At 41.7% G+C, this 18,746-nt stretch overlaps 1 protein-coding gene across 1 annotated transcript in view; it reads left to right on the forward strand.

Moving 5' to 3' along the window:
* The first annotated feature begins 5,348 nt into the window (after nucleotides 1–5,348).
* LOC311490091 (band 4.1-like protein 3) overlaps nucleotides 5,349–18,746 on the forward strand; it is a 39,266-nt gene continuing 25,868 nt past the window's right edge. The window contains exons 1-3 of the mRNA XM_084547444.1: nucleotides 5,349–5,484; nucleotides 13,018–13,208; nucleotides 16,094–16,237. Of these exons, the coding sequence (XP_084403570.1) occupies nucleotides 13,029–13,208; nucleotides 16,094–16,237 (324 nt within the window). The 5' untranslated portion in view covers nucleotides 5,349–5,484; nucleotides 13,018–13,028. The remainder of the gene's footprint in view (nucleotides 5,485–13,017; nucleotides 13,209–16,093; nucleotides 16,238–18,746) is intronic.

An 18,746-nucleotide genomic window follows, 5' to 3' on the forward strand; every position in this document is an offset into this window, starting at 1 on the left:
CAACTTCCAGGTAATTAAAAAAAAAAATAAAAATGCTGGATAGGTACAAGCCCTGTTGTTTGCTCGTGTGAAAACACAAGATAAGATAATCATTTTATTTTATTTTATAACAGTAATGATTGCTACCATAATTAATGCCATTATTTATCTTTTTTAAATACACACTGTAAAAAAAAAAAAAAAAAGTCCTGAAAGTTTATTTTGGAGTTTTAATGCCCCCTGGTGGTCAAAATGTGCCTCATGCAGCTTTAACGGGTAAAGCTGAATCAGCTTCATATTAGAAGTGATAAAAATATTTTGGTAGTTAGAGCTTACCATCCGCAGATGAAAGAGGTATAAAGGAGTACAACTTGATTAGCCTGTTAGTGTTTACTGTAAATGTTGCATGGTTTTATATTCTTCATTAGAAAGCTTTGTAAAGCACCTCAAAACGTGCTTTTAAGATGAAATTCTCCAGACTTCTTTGTATCTGCTGAAATCAGAAAAAAAAAAATCCATCGCCAAAGTAACCTAGATTGTATTTTTAAAAATACAATTATGCGAGTTAATCGAGTATATCCTGTGCAGACGAGCTCGTACGTAACCCTTCATTTGCATTTTAAGATTGTTTACAGCATTACAGTCACGTCGTCACCACCCACTGGCCAGACGGGCCATGATGAGCAATGTCTGAGAGGATCAGTCGGGCCATTACAATGCTGTGCCAGACTCCACCTGCTCTAAATGTAGATAACTATTGTTTGTCTGGTCAGGGGGAAAAAAAAGACAGCGTTGTTAGTTGCTGCTGCCCGTTGCGCAGTATGTCTTCCCAGAGAATTGTGGTAATGATTTTCTGGTAACATGACAATTTGTTCGGTAAGAGATGTTCGTCATTACAGTAGTGTGTGTGTGATTTAAAAAAGAAGAAATGGAGGGGGGAAGTGAAAGAATCTAACTGTGGACAAATGAGTGCATTAAAATGTAATACAAATAAGGATGTGTGTAAAGATAGATTCATGGGCCTTTTTATGGTTGATGGAGGTATCGCATTAAAGCTCAGGATGACAGCTCAGTGAGTTATTATATTGTCTGACGTCCCTCAGCTATTATTTTCTCTTCCAAGAATCGAGGGTTACAGGAATATTTTGTTACATCTATTGTCAAGCTGCTGCAGCTCTAAACACCCCCGTCCCAGACTAGTAGTCACTTCTAAAGTAGCTGTTTTGAGAATGTAAAACTTTTGCACAGTTTAGCTAAAGCAGCGAGTCCATTTATTGTTGTTGTCATCGAGCTTGTTTTACTGTTAGCTAGAAATGAATGAGGAGCCAGCTGTCTGGCTCCTGTACAAAAGAGTTGCACTGTGTGTCTTATTACTTTTAACCTCTACGTTCCGCAAAGCATTCCTACTATGTCACTGTCACAGTTTAGGGAATTTGTGTACGGCTGAGGCAGAAAACTGTCCTGAGCCGTAAAAAGTTCCCGTGTGTTTATATTTGCACAGTGCAGTGTAGAGTGAGTGTTGGCATGTGGTATACTGCTTCAGCATGAAAGCAATTACATAAAATAAAACTCAAACGGGTGACCGAGTTGGGTCAAGTTCCCACTGAGAGGCGGGAGTTCAAAACCCACAAATCTCTAGAGGGACCAAACCAGACTCTAATTAAAAACTTGCTTTTATGTCTGCATTTGTGCACACAGACACACACACACAAATATATGTACTGTATGTGCCTAGAAGACTATAGCAGATGTGTGTTCACTATTTACTTGTTTTAATGTTTTGGGTTATGATTTTCAGCTGGGAGAAATCAGCAACATTTAAGGGTTTGTACTTAGTTCAGTTCTGTGAAGTAGTATTAAAATCATTGGCGTAAAGTTATAGTGTGGGACTTTTAAATATAAATTAAAGACTGTAACATTCAAGTCTTTGCTGAATGAATCTACACACTGCTAACGAAGCTAATCAGTGGCCAGCTAAATTTCTTTATGTTTCACATAATACAACATACCAGGAGTGATGTATTCTACGTCAGTCAGCAGATTTGAAGTGGGGAGCAACTGTAGCGGATGAGATGGAATAGCTTACAATAGTAGGAAAATAGTTACCAGTGCAACTTGGGTTCTATGATGTCACAGTCTCCTGCGGTCAGGAAAAATGAAAAGGAATCCAGAAAGCGTCTGAGAAAAGGTTCAGATGCTCCAGATGGAAAAAAAAAACTATGCATTCAGGAGAAGGTTTACACATGTGTAATTCCTGTCACCTCCAGAAGGGGGAGTAAAAAGTTATGCATTAACCTTTAAAGGGGAACTACTGTTTTTTTACAACCTGGACCATATTTCTGGCATAAAATACGGTCGTTTACTCACCCATATAACTTTGGTGTTATTTGGTGTCGTTCATCAGACTCAACGGGGAATAGCACTAGTGTATCATAACAAAATATTGGTGAAATTAACAAGTTTCGCGGCAGATAATGTGTTTCGGTGCCCCAGTCACTCCCACTATATGGATATACGTGGATCTAAATATCTGACTAACGACACCAAATAACACCAAAGCATTATATAAACGATGGTATTTTATGCCAGAAATAAGGTCCAGGTTGTAAAAAACAGTAGTTCCCCTTTAAAGGTGACAGAGAATGAAAAAACGTTTTTACCTTGTCTTAGTTGAATAACGGTAGTCTGCCCGCATTCACGAACATACGAAAAGTGCTAGACATTCTGAACATCTCCGTTTCATAGAAATTCCTCCTTTAGAAATGTCAGCCAGAAAATGGCCCAATCTGAACAACGGATACATATTACGTAAAATGCATCTCACTGCCCCCCCACTCTCATTCAATTCCCTCCCCTTCAAAATAATTTGCATACATCCGCCCTCTCGCCTCCAACGGGAAGTACATTGCAGCAGTGCTTGCGGAGTTCAAGGCGAAATGGCGAGTCGCGTTCCGAGGTGTGCTCTTCCAGGCTGTGCAAGCGGTGTGCAAACTTTCCATTACATTCCCACCGAAAGAAATGCACGAGATGCGTGGCTGCTGTTCATTTATAATCGGATTCCAACTACATTCAACCACAGACTGCTACTTCGTTTGTGTGTCACTCCGAACCTATTCCAACTTTTCTATACACGTTCAACTTTTAATACAAAACAAGCATCCGCCTTTGAGCGAGCCTCTGTCTATTTTGATGCTCCTATTGTTACAGTCTAGTTGAAACGGTTCTATTTTCGTTCTGCTCGAACGGTAGGCTACCGTCAGCCCAAGACCCAAACAGCCTCGGGCAGGTTTATGCAGTAGAGTAGAATTAGTATTTATTCTCAATGTAATGCTGCAAAAGGATTAGGCTAATGTCCAAATGGTTAGCCCGTGCTATAACTTCGTTAGGACACTTTGGGCAAGGAATGTATTACGCTTGAAACAAACAAAAAAAACATTCAAATAGAAACGTTTAAATCCAGCCTTTGCTGGACTGGTTCTTCTTCCTCCGATTCAGTGTCCTCTTCGGATTCGGGCTCAAACATATAAGGCTGAATCTGTGAATGTGCCATATCTGTAAAATTTTGGTCTGTCCGTGTTCTGAAGATAGCGAAGTTTACATTCTTTTGAGTGGCAGCAAATGCAGCCAATCAGCGTCAAGTGCTTGCATTTCATAATGAGGTTGCCAGTTAAGCCCGAAGGGGCGCCAAATAGGTGCAAAACCACGCGTTTAAAATCCCCCACCCTAATATAGCTTTCTGAGAGAGGTTTTTAGGAAGCTTCTAAGGCATTACAGACCCAACCAAAATTTTGTTGTCTGCATGTCACATCACAGATCAAGGATAAATACCCCGTTCAATCATTCTATGTCACCTTTAAGTAAAAATAGTGAATTGACACTGATCCACATTTAATTTCATTACTGTTTAATTTACAGCAACTATGCCAATTTTATAAGATCATCACAGCTTTAATGTCTGAAATATTAATCTGCAGAGTAACTGTAGCTGTGATAGAAACATAGGGAAGTTAAAAGGTGCAATATTTTCCCCTGAAACGTAGTAAAGTGAGAACTGCCATTCTTCCCCTTCCAAAATACCAGAGAAGAGAACGGATTATGTGTCCGCATCTATTACTTTTAAAGGCAAATGGACAGTTTTGCACTTAAGTTTTGACTTAAGATTGTCAGTTTTACATGAGTTGGATTCATTAAAAATATAGAAATGTTCTGAGTTGCACCAGATAGAAGACCTCAATAGTAGTTTAGTTGCCATGTTCACATTTGCTAATTGTGTCTTGAAAGCTTGGGAGAGAATGAAGTAAATTGTCGGTCGGAAGCCTATAAGATTGCAGCTGTTTGACGTTTGTGTTATAAAATATACGTCTTTTGCATGTTTTATCATCCAAAACATATCGGTTTATGGTGACATAAGATAAATAAAAGAAGCGCATCCTTAAAATTCAGCTGCAGGAACCAGAAAACATCCATGATTTTTACATGCTCATTATTTTTGTTTCAGCTGTGTCTTAACTAGCTGTTGGGGTGACACAGTGAGCACGTAAAGTGTAAATGCAGGCATTTATGAAAAGCATCTTGAGTTTAATTGTGCGTAAATAGCTCAAAATTGCAGGTAATGAGTTGAGTAAGGTAGGAAAATAGTTACCAGTGCAACTTGGGTTCTATGATGTCACAGTCTCCTGCGGTCAGGAAGAATGAAATCGAATCCATAAAGTGTCTGAGAAAAGGTTCAGATGCTCCAGATGAAAAACAAACTCTGCATTCGGGAGGTTTACGCATGTGTAGTTCCTGTCACCTCCAGAAGGGGGAGAAAAAAGTTATGCATTAACCTTTAAAGGGGAACTACTGTTTTTTACAACCTGGACCTTATTTCTGGCATAAAATATGATCGTTTACTCACCCATATAGCTTTGGTGTTATTTGGTGTCGTTCGTCAGACTCAACGGGGAATAGCACTAGCGCATCATAACAAAATATTGGTGAAATTAACAAGTTTCACGGCAGATAATGTATTATTTAGAGGCTGCGTTGTGGTACGTAAAGTGTAAATGCATGCATATGAAAAGCATCTTGACTTTAATTGCACCTAAATAGCTCAAAATTGCAGGTAATGACTTGAGTAAGGTGAATTTTGTTGCATTCCACGGCTGATTCGGTTTCATTTTAATGACATTTCCTTAAATAGAGGTGACTCTCGCTGGCTTTCCCTTTAAAACAACAGACCTCGTGTCATTAATTGCCCCTGCTCTCTCTCTCTCTTTCTCCCTGTGTAAGAAATGTGTATTGGTTGGGTAGGGGTGGGAGTGGGGAGTGGGGAGGAGGGGGTGTCTGCTAAAATAATACCCCGGCTGTCCTGATATCCCACAATTCTACTCTCAGCTGCATAGTGGAGTTTGATAGGCTGGCGGAGAGGGGGAACTGCAGCAGAGTAGCACCGCTGTCAGGAAACAGAAGCCCACTACTACGAATGCAACTCGCATATCCAGCTGAACGAGGACGCCTTCTGTGGTAACAAAAACCTCTTCATTTTGCCGCTTTGCTTCTTTAATCCCACTCGAGACGCTTTCTTAGCGGACACGCACGCTTCCCGGTTCGCGCTCGTGTTATTTCCTTTTGCTGACACATTTCTGGTAACCACAACAACTCCGGCCGCCGCTGACAGATAATTAAAATACTCTTTTACTGTATTCACTGAGGCGGAAAAAAAAGCCGAGTGGACGTGGCTAGCCGTGTCAGAAGCGTGGGTCTCAAGGCTGTGTGTTGTTTTTTTATTGTAGCATTTCGGTGCGTAACATTGTGGCGACATGTTTTGTGCCTGTACTGGTTGTGGTGGCGGTGGTTATCTTGTAGCGGAAAGTCAAGGCTCTCGGACAAATATTTCAAAGACGCACACCGCCGAAGGTGAAGCGGCTAACGTGCTCTGGTTTCTAGGAGAGAAAAAACGGGCGAAACAACACGACACCGATGCTTTAATCCGCTTTTTTAACGCCAGCGAAGCGCAGCGCTGAGTCACCCGGCGGACGCGGTTCCGTTTCGGACACAATTGATGCGTTCAAACTGTTACATTATCCGAGGTTAAGACGACATACTTGGGTGTTTTTGATCTGCAGTGCGGTAGGCGTGGCTAAGGGGGCAGGATGACAAGGTCTGGCTCCCCTTTTAGCATCCTTTACATCCTCGCAGGCGATGGCTTGGAGTCTGACTTGACAATTTGATTAAGATGCACAGTAAGCTCTTGTTGCAGCAGCGTTGAAGGGCAGAGACATTGTGGGCCTTGTTTGCGGGGCTTCATTCGCGGAGTGTCACGTCTTGAGTTTGCTTTTAACGCGGATGCAGTCGGCTTTCTGTCCTACGTTACTACATAAAAGAAACTGCTGACATCTCCTTGAAAGGCCACGATCAATGGCAACACATAAAAGCTGAAGAAATGGTGTTAAACCATGACATGAAGTCTTTTATCATACGCCCCAGTCATAGATGTGTCTCCTTTACCCTTAAACCATTGCTTTAGACCAGGAAGCACTGTACATATATTATTAGGTAACTAAAAACTTGATAGTGAGCATGACAAAGGCAGAATATGATCATATTTAAAGGTTAAATGTTGATTTTTTTCCCTCTAAATGTTAACATGGGGGCTAAAAATATTAGCAAAGCTTTAGATTGATTTTTGTTTTGCTTTTTCCCCTATGTTGTGTTACATTTAATATGCACAGACAGGAGACTGTAGGCTACATTAATCCATATCCATAATTAAATATATTAGCTAAGCAGTACCTTATGAGTACGTCACTGCACAGTCACCCAGGCGCAGGGGTTGTGTAAAGGCTAATTGTTTTCGTCTGTAAAAGTTCAACAAGCCTGATTAGATTTATACTATTTAGAGAGCAGTCTTTGCGGGGCGGAATGAACCGAAAAGGAAGTGTGAGTTTTCAATGTAATGAGCTGTCTTGACATCCAATTCATCTGCCGCCGGTTAGACAATCAATACATCATCGTGTTTGCTTTCATTTTTAACCTAAATATATTTGAAATTTGGACAAGGCAAGTCGACTCGTGCTCTGTGAAGCCGTGATGGTCTTTTTCCACTGTTTTACTAAGAAAACAATCAGTGGAAGAAGTGATTGGCTGCAGCCCTGTTTTTGTCGTCTTAGTAGTTTTATGAGACTGAGCTAGAACCTCTGGGTCGACTCTTTGAGCATTTCCCAGTGATCGTGAAAATAATCCGAAAGCTTGAAACAGTGTGGTTTAGTGATTACCTGTAGCTAATCGCATAAATTGTTTAATCCCTAAAGCCACTCTATGAGAAGTTATTAGATTGTCATCGATACAGGAAGATTTAGTTTTAATCTCCGCCACAAACTCCTAACTGACAGTCACTTATCCTGTCAGTCACATTTATGTTGCACTTTCACTGGAAACCAACCCTGGCCTCGTGCATGCATCTGCACATCAACAACTACACGCTGATTGTGTTCCATAATGAGGCGCTCAGTCGAGTTTAGATGACGATAAGTTAAGGCTGGCTTGTCTGTTGAATCCCCGAATGCCGTGGTGCAAGAGAGCCATGCTAAGAATGTAAACAGGCCAAGGTGACGGCGATTTACGGCCTCCTCAGCAGAAATGCTCTCTGCTTGGAGTCACCTTCATGTGCTGCCTTTCTCCAGATGTACTGTTGAGTCATCGGGTTTCGATTCAGACCGAATCACTCAAATCAAACGTCCAAATACTTTTTAATTTCTGCTTTTACAAGACTCTTTTTCATCCGAGTCTCACGGGAGAGAATAACCTTTGTTGTTTTAGCAGTAGATGGTTTGAATGGCTTGTATACACACTATATGTCTAGAGGGTAAGCGCAAGGGGGGGGAAAAAGACAGAAAGAATCATAAAGCTTTGGCCCTAAGACGTTGTGCTGAGTCACTGATGAGATTAGGCTTTTGCAGAGGATTATTTTTAGGGATTGTCTTTGCAGGCTCCAAGAATGAAATGCAAGATTTGCATTTGCAACGTTCCAAGCTGTGACATATGAAATGCAAGGGAACGTTAAGGATTATGGAAAGTTTTACTCATAGACTCAGTTCAGTCTTTCTTATTAGCCTGTTAGTTAAGTTGGTCACTTGAAAGCGGCAACCTGTGAGGTTGCAGAGAGGAGCAAACGCTGAAGATTTGCATTCCTCAAATGGCCTAAAAGTGAGTCGGTACGAATAAATGGCTGACTTAACGGCAGTAATGAACATGTTAGCAGTTTTGTTCCCAACAGCATTCAGACTTCGGCATCGCCACATCCCACCTTTTCTTTTTTTTTTTTTTTGAATTAGCTGGGATTTAGGTCAGGCTTCAAAACAGGAACCCTATGGGTGACATCATGGCGGGGTTCATCCATCTTTAGATACAGTCAGTAGTCACAACTCAGAGTTGCTGACTGGAAAAAAAGAAGCCACTGGTGAGAGTCTCACATGAGTCAGATAAACAGTTAGTTCATTCTGCTGTAGCCATGTGAAACCTGTATTACATTTCAACTCCTCTGATGTCCAATACCTCATTTTAGCTCTGGACATTCCAGTCTTTCTTGTTTTAACTGTGTACTCTTCTCCGCCGAAGCTTGGCTTACCAGACAAAAGGTTCAGAAAATTGTTAGGGCTGCACCCAACAATTGTTATGGATCCGTATCATTATTATTTTCTTGATAAATAAATTTAGTATTTGGCATTTAGCATATATATCATTTTTTTTTTGTTTGATGAAAAGTTTAAACCCCCAAAACATTACAGTTTGTACAACTTAAGACCTCGAGAAGTTGCAGATATTCACACTTTTAAATATTAACATGTTACTTGTTTTCTTTCTTTCATGAAAACGGACGGTTCCTGCTCTACAAAATCTAGCCTTTCACCCAACACATTGGCAATGACATATTAGTCAACAGTATTCCTGACAAAAACATGTCAATAATTTTGTTGTGTTGGAGTCGGGACGGTTAAAAAGACGTCAGGGGATCCGTAACCTCTCAGCAGGGGCGTCTCCTTTTAGTGTCCAGACCAGCTACAGGGTATCCTCTTACAGTAGCTGCGTTTGTGTGTGACAGCTGTCAGCCCCTGCAGCTAATCGGAGGGGTCGCATCGTATATACACGGCAGGCCTGCTCGTGATGGGCCTCGACACGTTAAAAACCGCCAACTATCCCCTCTATGTAACCTTCTTAAGTCCCCGGGGGAGGTTATGGGGGTGTGTGTGTGTGTGGGGGCAGGGGTGGCAGGGATGGGCCCAGCTGTGGTGTACTCTGGCTAATGGCGCTCAGCACAGATGGCAGTCCCCTCATCCTCGTGCACGGGCCAGCGTCTGACAAGTGTGCATTGCAATCGCAAATGGACCTTAAAATGGAGGTTTGCATGCGTGCACGGTATTTAGTGTCAGTGATCAATTATGCAATGTAGCTACGTACTGATAAGCCTCAGCTGTGCTTTTAGCGTGGACGTGAAAATCCACTGTCACGCGTTGGCTGAGCATTACATCTGAATGTGATTTGGTGTGTTTGTTGAGTGGCAGAAGTTTGATTCACTGTGGGTCATTTTGGACTCACAAGAGGATAAAAACCGTCTCGTCCTTCCTTAGAAGTCACATCACTGAGAGTGTTAGCGTTATCTTCAGGTGAGACTGAAGAGAGTATATCTGGTTTCTATCAGGTGACATTTGAGTGAAAATCTTTTAGGATGGTCATCTGACAGATAAATTTGAGGAAGTCGTTTAACGCCTGAGGCTCGTTCTTGCACTGATTTGCCTTTTCTGTAGATTGCTTCTTAGTCAGGGTGGATGTTGAAATTTACTGATGCCACAAGTGCATGTATTAAACTTCCTGTTCAGCCTCGGTTACTGAAGCTGCTTCTTTTCCAGGTCTGGTTCTGGTCCAGGTCATGATAAGCCGTGACAGTGACGCTAACAAGCCGTAACTCGTAGGGATGCACCGAAAATTTTCGGCCATAAACCGAAAATGCACTTTCGGGCCATTTTCGGCTGAAAACCGTTCGGAAATTGCTGCGGTTGTTGCTTTGCACGTGTTGTTTTGGCGATAAAAGGTAGCAGCTTGTAAGTTTTAGGCTGGACGTACAGGCTGCGAACATTTTTTGCATGATTAGACACATTTCAGTTGTGGCTTTTTTCCCCCACTTGTTGAAAGGTAAGCCTTATAAGATTCAGTATGAGATTCGGGGGGGGGGGATTTGGATTTGTCAAGTCGATTCAAATCTGGAATTTATTTTGATCCTGTGGATTTTCTCGTTTAAAAAACCTGCCATACACCGTCTGTTTCTGACTACAAATGTTAATGCCTGGGTGATTTGCGAGGTGGAATCTCTGTTTTGCAAGATTAATTAGCAAGAGAGCCGCAGAGCACACATTCTTTTAGTTGAATATACGACGGATGATTAAATTTGAAGAACTTTGCCTTCGACTCTTCAACTGAAACTGAATCTTGCATGATGAGCCTACGTCTCCTCGGTCGTCGGCCGCTCCTGTACGCCCGCAGTAATCCGAGGCATTAAATGAGTTGTGAATACAGCTTTCTGAATGCATAATGTATGTGGCAGTGCATGGCGAAGGCCACACACAAGGCTACTGTGTGGGCTGTTGTGTGGCCCTGTGAAGAGTGCCTGTCACCAGTGACTGAACGTATTCTTCCTCCATTTCTATGGTGCTAAGATGTCCCTTTCCTCCCCTCCTACCATAGTTCCTGTTTCATAGGGGGGGTTAAGAGATGCAAAGGTTAGCTGTGCAGCCATCTTCTGTCAGCTGACTTCTGAGCCGCTCCTTAACTCAGCCGCACATGACTCGATAAAGAGACGGCACAGAGGATCTGACAGGATTTCTGCTTGATTTCGGCTCTTTTAGAATCGCTTATCCTCACTCGGAAAACTCCAGGGTTGGAATTTGGATCTCATTCATTTACATCACTGCTTCTTGGACTTGTAATCTAGATTTGATAATCTTTTTATAGCCCTTTTATAGCATGTGAAGTTACTGAAGTTGAAAAGGAGTCTGATCAGCATGTTACATCCAGTGACCCTTGGAGCGTCAAACCAGTTACTCATGACTTACAGGTTTTGACTTATTCAGTCAACAACTCACTCTTTTGATTTTATTACTTGGTATAGTTTGATTTAGCATTAGACTGTAATACTAATTCCATCAGACGAATTAGGCCTTTGGCATTTAAAAAGCAATTCCCTTCATATTAACGTATCATTCTTCATAGCAATAATTTTTTTTGGTTTGCATAAATGTAAGCACGCCTTCAGGGTTATATCTTCCTAATCTGGCTCAGTGCAAGATGAGGAAAACGACACAGAGGCTGTATAAGGGCATGGACTCCAGCTGTTAATAATCCAGCTATGTGCCTGCTAGCACTGTCCTCAGCAGGACGCGGGGAGTTACACATGTGGGCCAAATTTAGTCTTAGAGAAAGGCTTTGTGAATTTTTCTGAGACCGGTTTCTTGTTACAACTTGCAAAACATCTCGACCCCTAGAAATCTTTGTGGCACTAAACCGTATCTCATAGGTTTAGTCTCGGTCCACTGTACTTCTTTAGTTATTTATATTTATTTTAGTTAGCTGCAGCTCTCCCTCCATAGAGGATGTAGGTTTTTTTTTTTTTCTTTTCAAGTCAGCATGTCAACATTATTGGGGCATCACCTCAGTCCACACCGGTAGCCCTGTTGATCCAGAGGCTGTTGTCCCGGGCCACGGCTGGAAGACTCTGACTCCTGAATCCTCTCACCCTGCAGTAAACACAGCCCTATAAATAGAGCTCAGAGCCAGCAGCAGAATGACAGGCATCTCTACTACAAACCTTAGACTCTCTCTCTCCCTCTCTTTCTCTCTCTCTCTTTCTCTGTGTGTGCTGCAGAGGCCTAGTTTGCCCTCTGAACGTCACATCCCAGTGTCTGAGCCTTTGGGCACGGTTAGCCCAAAAACAAACTGTCCTTTCTGACACCCTTGTCTGTCAAAACCGATCATTAGATGCTTCCCCTCACCACCAAGTTGCTGGCCCTCTGGACGGTATCTGTCGCTGGTATGCTGCTATTCACAGAAGGAGAAGGTCATGCAATGAAAGACATGCAGCTCAGATACTTTGGATTCCTGTTTGTAAATAGAGAAATGAAGGGCAGTGCTATTCTGATTATTGTTATTAATTAATGTTCTTTTCCTCTTTTGGATAAATCACAAGGCCTTCTTTTTATTTATAATAAAATAAACATCTATAACTTTAGGAGCGTCCCAATTTATTTTGCGGAAAACAAAACGTGTGGACAATCTGCAGGGCTTCACGTCGGAGCAATTGCTTACACAAAGTGAATAATCAATTACATTTTGGCAGTTCTTTTCCTCCTAATCAACAAATTAGTCTAACGTGCTCAGTAAATGAATGAGCTAATTGCTTTAGTGGTAGCTGACTGAATCCCCCTTTTTATTAGATGCTTTTACAAGTAAGTCGGAGTACAACTGACACGGTTCATAAATATTTTAATTAATCAATTTAAAGATAAGTAATCGGGCAATATTTTCATAATTGATAACCTGTTTGTTGAGCAAAGCCCTGGCTAACTCCATCTGTAATTATTTCAATAATTTCTAACATTTGGAAGCCAAAGGTTCATGTGGAAACTAATCAATACTCAAAAGTAAACATAGGTATATGAGACTATTTTAAGCCAGTTTAATCCACCGTTCTACAATAGGAGAATATTTTGTTGTAGAATTTGTAAATGTCATAGCATCCAGCTGTCTAAGCACTTTCCATTATCATCTGCTGCCACCGCTGAGATTGTTTTTAAAAAAAAAAAAGAAAAGAAAAGGGGGGACTTGAGTTCACCAAATCCGCTGGCATTTATTTTTATTCGGCTGTCAAACAATATCCACATCTCTGCATTTGCATCCGGGGGAGCTTATCGTTACACAAGCCTGGAAAGCAGCGGTACATCAATTCATAACAAGTCAGCTGACTCATCTACTTTTCCTCTTTACCCTCATTTTTTCCCCGCACTCCAGTGTGATCTACCATGACAACTGAATCAGGCGCAGACTCGGAGGCCAAGCAGCCGCAGGAAAGTACAGAGAAGGGGAAAGCTACAGCCACATCCCACCCCGGCCAGGCAGCCGCCGAACCCACCTCGCCTCAGAACCAGCCGGAGCAGCTTCCAGCTGCCGCCGGACACAGCACCCCGGCCAGGAAAGAACAGGTCAGCCTCTTCATAACCACATGCACTCACTGTCATTCCTGCAAGAACAAGAACTATAAACGGGGGGTGGGGGGGATCCACAAAATGTCATCACCACATCCCATATTTCTATTAGATTTTGCAAGGGGGGTTTTGTTTTTCTGTCGTAAACATTGTATAGATCCCTTTGAATGTGCGAAAACATTACACACCATTCATCCCTGTCCTGAATGAATTGAGTCTTTGTGTAGAAATATGGTAATGAACATTGAGTCGAAGAAAATAGTGAACGACGTGACCCCAGTGTCCTCCATGGTGGCTGCAACCCTGCGTCAGAGACATTTGTTTGCATGTTAACTCGTCCTATCGTAAGTACTCCTTTGCTTTTCTTTTAGAAATGGAGAGAAGGAAGAAAGGAAAAGAAAATAGTCTGGACGTTTTCGCTTCCAACTTTTACGTCAGCTAGTTGTGCTGATGAGCACGTCTTCACACAGATGTGGGACCGATGAGTAAACCACGTTAGTCAAGTAGCTGCTTGGAAGTAAAACCTCACGGCGTTCAGTGGTTCATCACCAACGTTTAATTGTTCTGGGACAGCTGTTGAAGACGAGTGTGTGTCTTGTGTGCACAAAACTGCTGGAATAGTGAAAATGTTTGTGCTTTTTATTTTTAAACCAGTGATAAAGAATAGTGTGCCCTGCATCTATCCCGTTTCATGTAGCCCAGGTAGATACCGATGTTATCTGAGGTTTGTCTGCAGGTTCTGGCTCAGACTACGTTCTGGGCTCACTATCTAATAATCGATCCGCAGATTGAATTTCCAGCACCACAGAGGGACAGTCTCAGACACATTCCTGCTTCTCCTCTAATTTACTACTTGAAGAAAGTGCATTACTGATAGACTTCAAAGCCCCCAGTTTTATCCCGGACAAATCACTAACATGTCGCATTTTCACCTCAGACACAGCAGCGTCTTTCTGGTGTGTTCCTTTAAAGCAAATCCAATTTTCCACAAGTATTAAGTCACACCATTTTATTTGTAGGATGTGTTAATTTGTTTTGCATGATCTGTAACACATTTATTTCTTGTTTTTGTTGGATATAAGCTAGAGAACAGAAAGTAGGCTGTAAGAGGTTTGACTGATGTTTGGTATATCTCAGAAGGACGAAGGGTCTTAGAGTCTACTAGGGTGAGGGTTAGCTTTGTACTGGGCTGTCTTATTAGTTTTGCTTTTACTTAATATTGTGAGCATATTGCTGATGGCCATACTTGAGGGCAAAGTTATAGATTATTAATAAGAAGTCTGTCTTAAGAACGCAAAAGGTCAGTCACCTTACGTTTTACCTTCTAATTATCCGCCTCGTGTTGGAGCATGTACTGTAAGTGTAGCTTGAGCATGCTCAGGCTCCACTGGCCCGGCAAGCTTTCATTACCGTGTAGAAAAATGCAGAAACGGAGAATTAGAGCATGAGCTACCCTTGAATCACAATGGGATGTAATAATCAGAGAGCAGCCAGAAGCGGGGCGAGGTGATGGATGGATCCGTTGTGTGATTAAATAAATTAAATCATTAAATGTTAATTAACAAAAAGTTGCCACATTTGCATATCTTATTTTTCCCAGCTGGACTGAGAAAAATTAGATGTTCATATTTTGTTTTTTCAGTTTCCGAAAGTGTGAGATGTATCGCGGGATATTAGGTTTCTCATATAATTCATCTGCATTGGCCACCTCTTTAAGTCAGATGCTAATATCATCATGCTAACACCACGTCAGCATCTTAGTTAAGCTTATCATTCTAATATTTGCTAATTCGTGTCACATTCCCATCGGCCTCTGTTGTATTTAAGAAGTGGGATGGGAATATCATTAGTTATTTATAACTTTCTTGCCTTAAAGGTGATTCATTCCCGTAGCTACATCTTGTGCCACACTTGGGAGGATGCACTACAACATTTGGCAGCTTCCCATTTGAGATTTGGCAGAAAAACAACTGATAGAAATCTCGGCGTTCTGACTCAACACTGTCAGTCTCTCCTGTGAGACGCATGCTCGCTCCTGCGGGGTGCACATATGAACGAACTGGCCTCAGTTCAGTTTGCTGTCCTGTGATTTCATTATAAATCAGCCATAAATATTTGGAATTACATCCTTTTTGGTATTTCTTGGAAACTCCTGCAGTAAACTCTCTAAAGGTAATCATCATTTTCTGCTGTGGTTATTCTGAATGGGTCCTCGGGGAGAGTCGGTCCACGTGAGCTGCATTAGATACTGTAGGAACAATGGGAGGAATACGGCCCGAAGAGGAAGATAAGAAATGTTCTTCATAAGAATGAAAGCGGGCATTAAATACACTTTCTTAGTAAGAAAGACAAATGTCTCGGAGCCAGAGACTTCTTTTTGAGCATAAAGTCAGTCAGAAAGGGCTTTGTTTTTCAACCATGTGGAAAATTGGATTTTCTCTCTTTGAGACAAAATGGAGGCACACCTCTAGCTCTTCTCAGTGGGACCAGGCTAAATTCCATCAGGGTCCCGCTCTCTATATTTAGGACTAGGAAAGTTGACAGAAATGTCACAGCCAACTTCACTAAATATCAGAGGCATTTAATACAGACGATGTGCACGGTGCATGTGCAAATCCTATGCAAAAATACAAAATGTGGAAAATAACCCTTTTCACTGCAGCCATCTTGACTCATCACAGTAGAGAAAGCGCAAGTGTATAAATGATGGCTGCTGTTCACTTAGGTGAGGTTTTCTTTATATACATTCCCTTTCACAATTATGGGCATTTAATGGAGCCATCATGGATACACTTGTGCTTTCCCTATTATAATATGGGCTAATTATTGTGCTTATGAATGTTATTTCAACTACAAATGTATTGCTGTTCTCTTTCTCTCAGGAGCCTCAGGAAGAGGATCAGGTATCCCACAGGTCGTCCACTAGTCGTCTGTCCAAGTCTCCTTTGAGAGGAGTCAAGAAGGTGAAGATCATGCAGTGTAAGATCACCCTCCTGGATGGCTCCGACTACACACTCAATCTGGAGGTGAGTCCCGGGAGGCGGTGCGTGTTGTATTTTAGATAGTTATAGTTATTTTGAGATATCAGTGTAAGACTCTTAGCACGATAAAGGCCGTGCTGCTGCCTTCAGATGAGGTTGTGTTTGGCGTGTTCACAGGAAGAGTCCAGATGAACACACCTCATTTTCATTAAGGTCTGAGATCACAACATCTCATGTTATAACCACAAGCTCACAGGTTCCATTTGAAGGCAGCAAATACACTGATCAGCCATAACATTAAAACCACTGACAAGAGAAGTTAGTAACATTGACCATCTTGTGAGAATTCAGTCTTCTGAAGGGAAACTTTTGGACCTGACATTCATGTGGATGTTACTTAGACATGTAGCACCCACCTAGACCAGAGCAGTCACCCCCACCCCATAGCAATGACACTACTTGATGTTCAGCAGCCATCCCCAGCAGGATGCAGCCTCAAAAACGCTTTAGGAACAACTAAAAAAAACATGAAGAACAGCACAAGGTGTTGACCTGGCCTCCAAATTCACTAGATCCCAAACTGATCAAGTATCTGTGGGATGATCCATAGAGGCCCCTCCCCTCAACCCATAGGACCCAAAGGCCCCTCACCTCAACCCATAGGACCCAAAGGCCCCTCACTAACAGCATCCTGTTTCCAGACACCATAGGACACCCTCAGAAGGCCCATGTGATAGCATATTTGCTGTTGTGATATGCTGTATAACAAGGCTTTATCAACCGTGAGCAGTTTTCTTTGCTAAAAGAAATCTGGGGCGGGATTCATAAAACAAATAAAATAAAAATATGGTCCATTGAGGGCAGCATCTTGACTTATTCCTCTAATATGTAAAAAAAGAAGATGTGTCCCGTCAGGATATAATCCTCAGGAGCTGAAAGACCAGATTTATCTTCTGCTCTACACTGAATGTCTCCTTGTGTTTTAGATCATTGTCCTGTTGCATTAAAATAGAATAAAACCCCTTCTCAGAAGCAGGGATTTCATGGATTTCTCTGCACATTCAGATTTGCATTGTCAAGCAGCTTTATGGGATTTTGTTGTTTTTTTTTTTTGTCTCCTAAACCCCTCTGTTTAGTCTTGAGAGAAAAAAAACTATATTTATATAACAGTTCTTGCATTTTTACTTCAAAGCTCATCTGCTATCCAGAAATAAACCGTGCGAGGAGAGAAGAGCCAACAATCAGCGAGAAACACGTGTCTTTGTGTTAGAAATGTCCAGCTTTCAGTGCCGCTACCCCGGCAGTGTGGCTTCTATCATAATGTGGAAAAATTCAATATGGGAAGGGAAGAAATAGAGCATGAGCTGGTTGTTAATCTTAATAACGGCTAAAAATGAAGTGTTGGATGGGTCCATTATTTTCTGGGCTGGCAAATCTATCAAAGAAATTAAACGTTTTCTCTATTTTGCTGTTTTGATTTTGACCACATGCATCATCTTCAGGTTTTGATGCATTTTACTTTATTGGTTTTTCCACCAAAACAGCACTGTGTATCCTTGAGTGGAACACTTACGCCTTTAATCCATGGTCTTGTAGTATCTACAATTCAGAAATAACCCAAATGATTCAAGTACAGCCCACAAGGAAAAATTAAAATGCCTTTTTTGTCGTAAATGCCACAGCATAATAGCTGCTTTTTACCTTCAAATAGTCTTTCTTTCTGTTCGGGCGTCATTAATTCAGGAATAAATCTGACTCCTGAACCCATTTGACATTTAAATCTCACATATTTCTTCTCCGAGGGGGGAAAAAGAAAAAGGTTTAACTTGGTTTTGTTAAAGTTACGAGACTTTGTAAGAGTCCCAAAAATGTGTTGAGGCTGAACGAGAGAACCAGACCCTCCTCTGCAGCAAATCTCCTGTAAGCAGATTCCTCCGCACCAGGGGTTTGGATAGAGGGATTAGCCGACTGTTTTGGTGGTGAGGTGATGGGTTCTGACCGTGAAATGGGAGCATTTGTTGGAGGGAATCAGTGTCATTGGCTCAGTGTGTTGGCATGATTACTTGATGTCCCACTGTGGCACTGAAAGGATTTATTTTATTTTTTTTAAGGACAGTGATCTGGAAATGAGAGGTGGGGGTCAGTCTGAACTTCTTAACTTCAGACAGCCTCGGAGGTGATTCTGCAATGTTGGTAGTTTATAAGCTCTTCCTGTAAGAGATGCACACAACTATGGGAAATATTAGCAAGTTGGGACTCAATCTAAAAGACGTAAGACTGAAACCTACTTCTACTCCACAATTAGCTGATGAGTGTTTTTAAAGGAGCACACCACTAATTTAACTCTAAAACACTGGATCCTGCATGTAACATAACGCAACTGAGTTGTGTCTTTGGTCCGACCCTCCCTCCTGTTTGCATGCCAATGTCTTTCAACTCCGCACAGTATTTATTTAAGGCCGGCTATTAAAAGATATGACATCTTTGAGCCATAGTTGCGATAACCCTTATCATAATGGGTTGTTATTTGAGACTACTAATCTTCTACACACAT

Source organism: Chelon labrosus (genome assembly GCF_963514085.1).
Source record: "Chelon labrosus genome assembly, chromosome: 6".
In the NCBI taxonomy this organism is placed as follows: domain Eukaryota; kingdom Metazoa; phylum Chordata; class Actinopteri; order Mugiliformes; family Mugilidae; genus Chelon; species Chelon labrosus.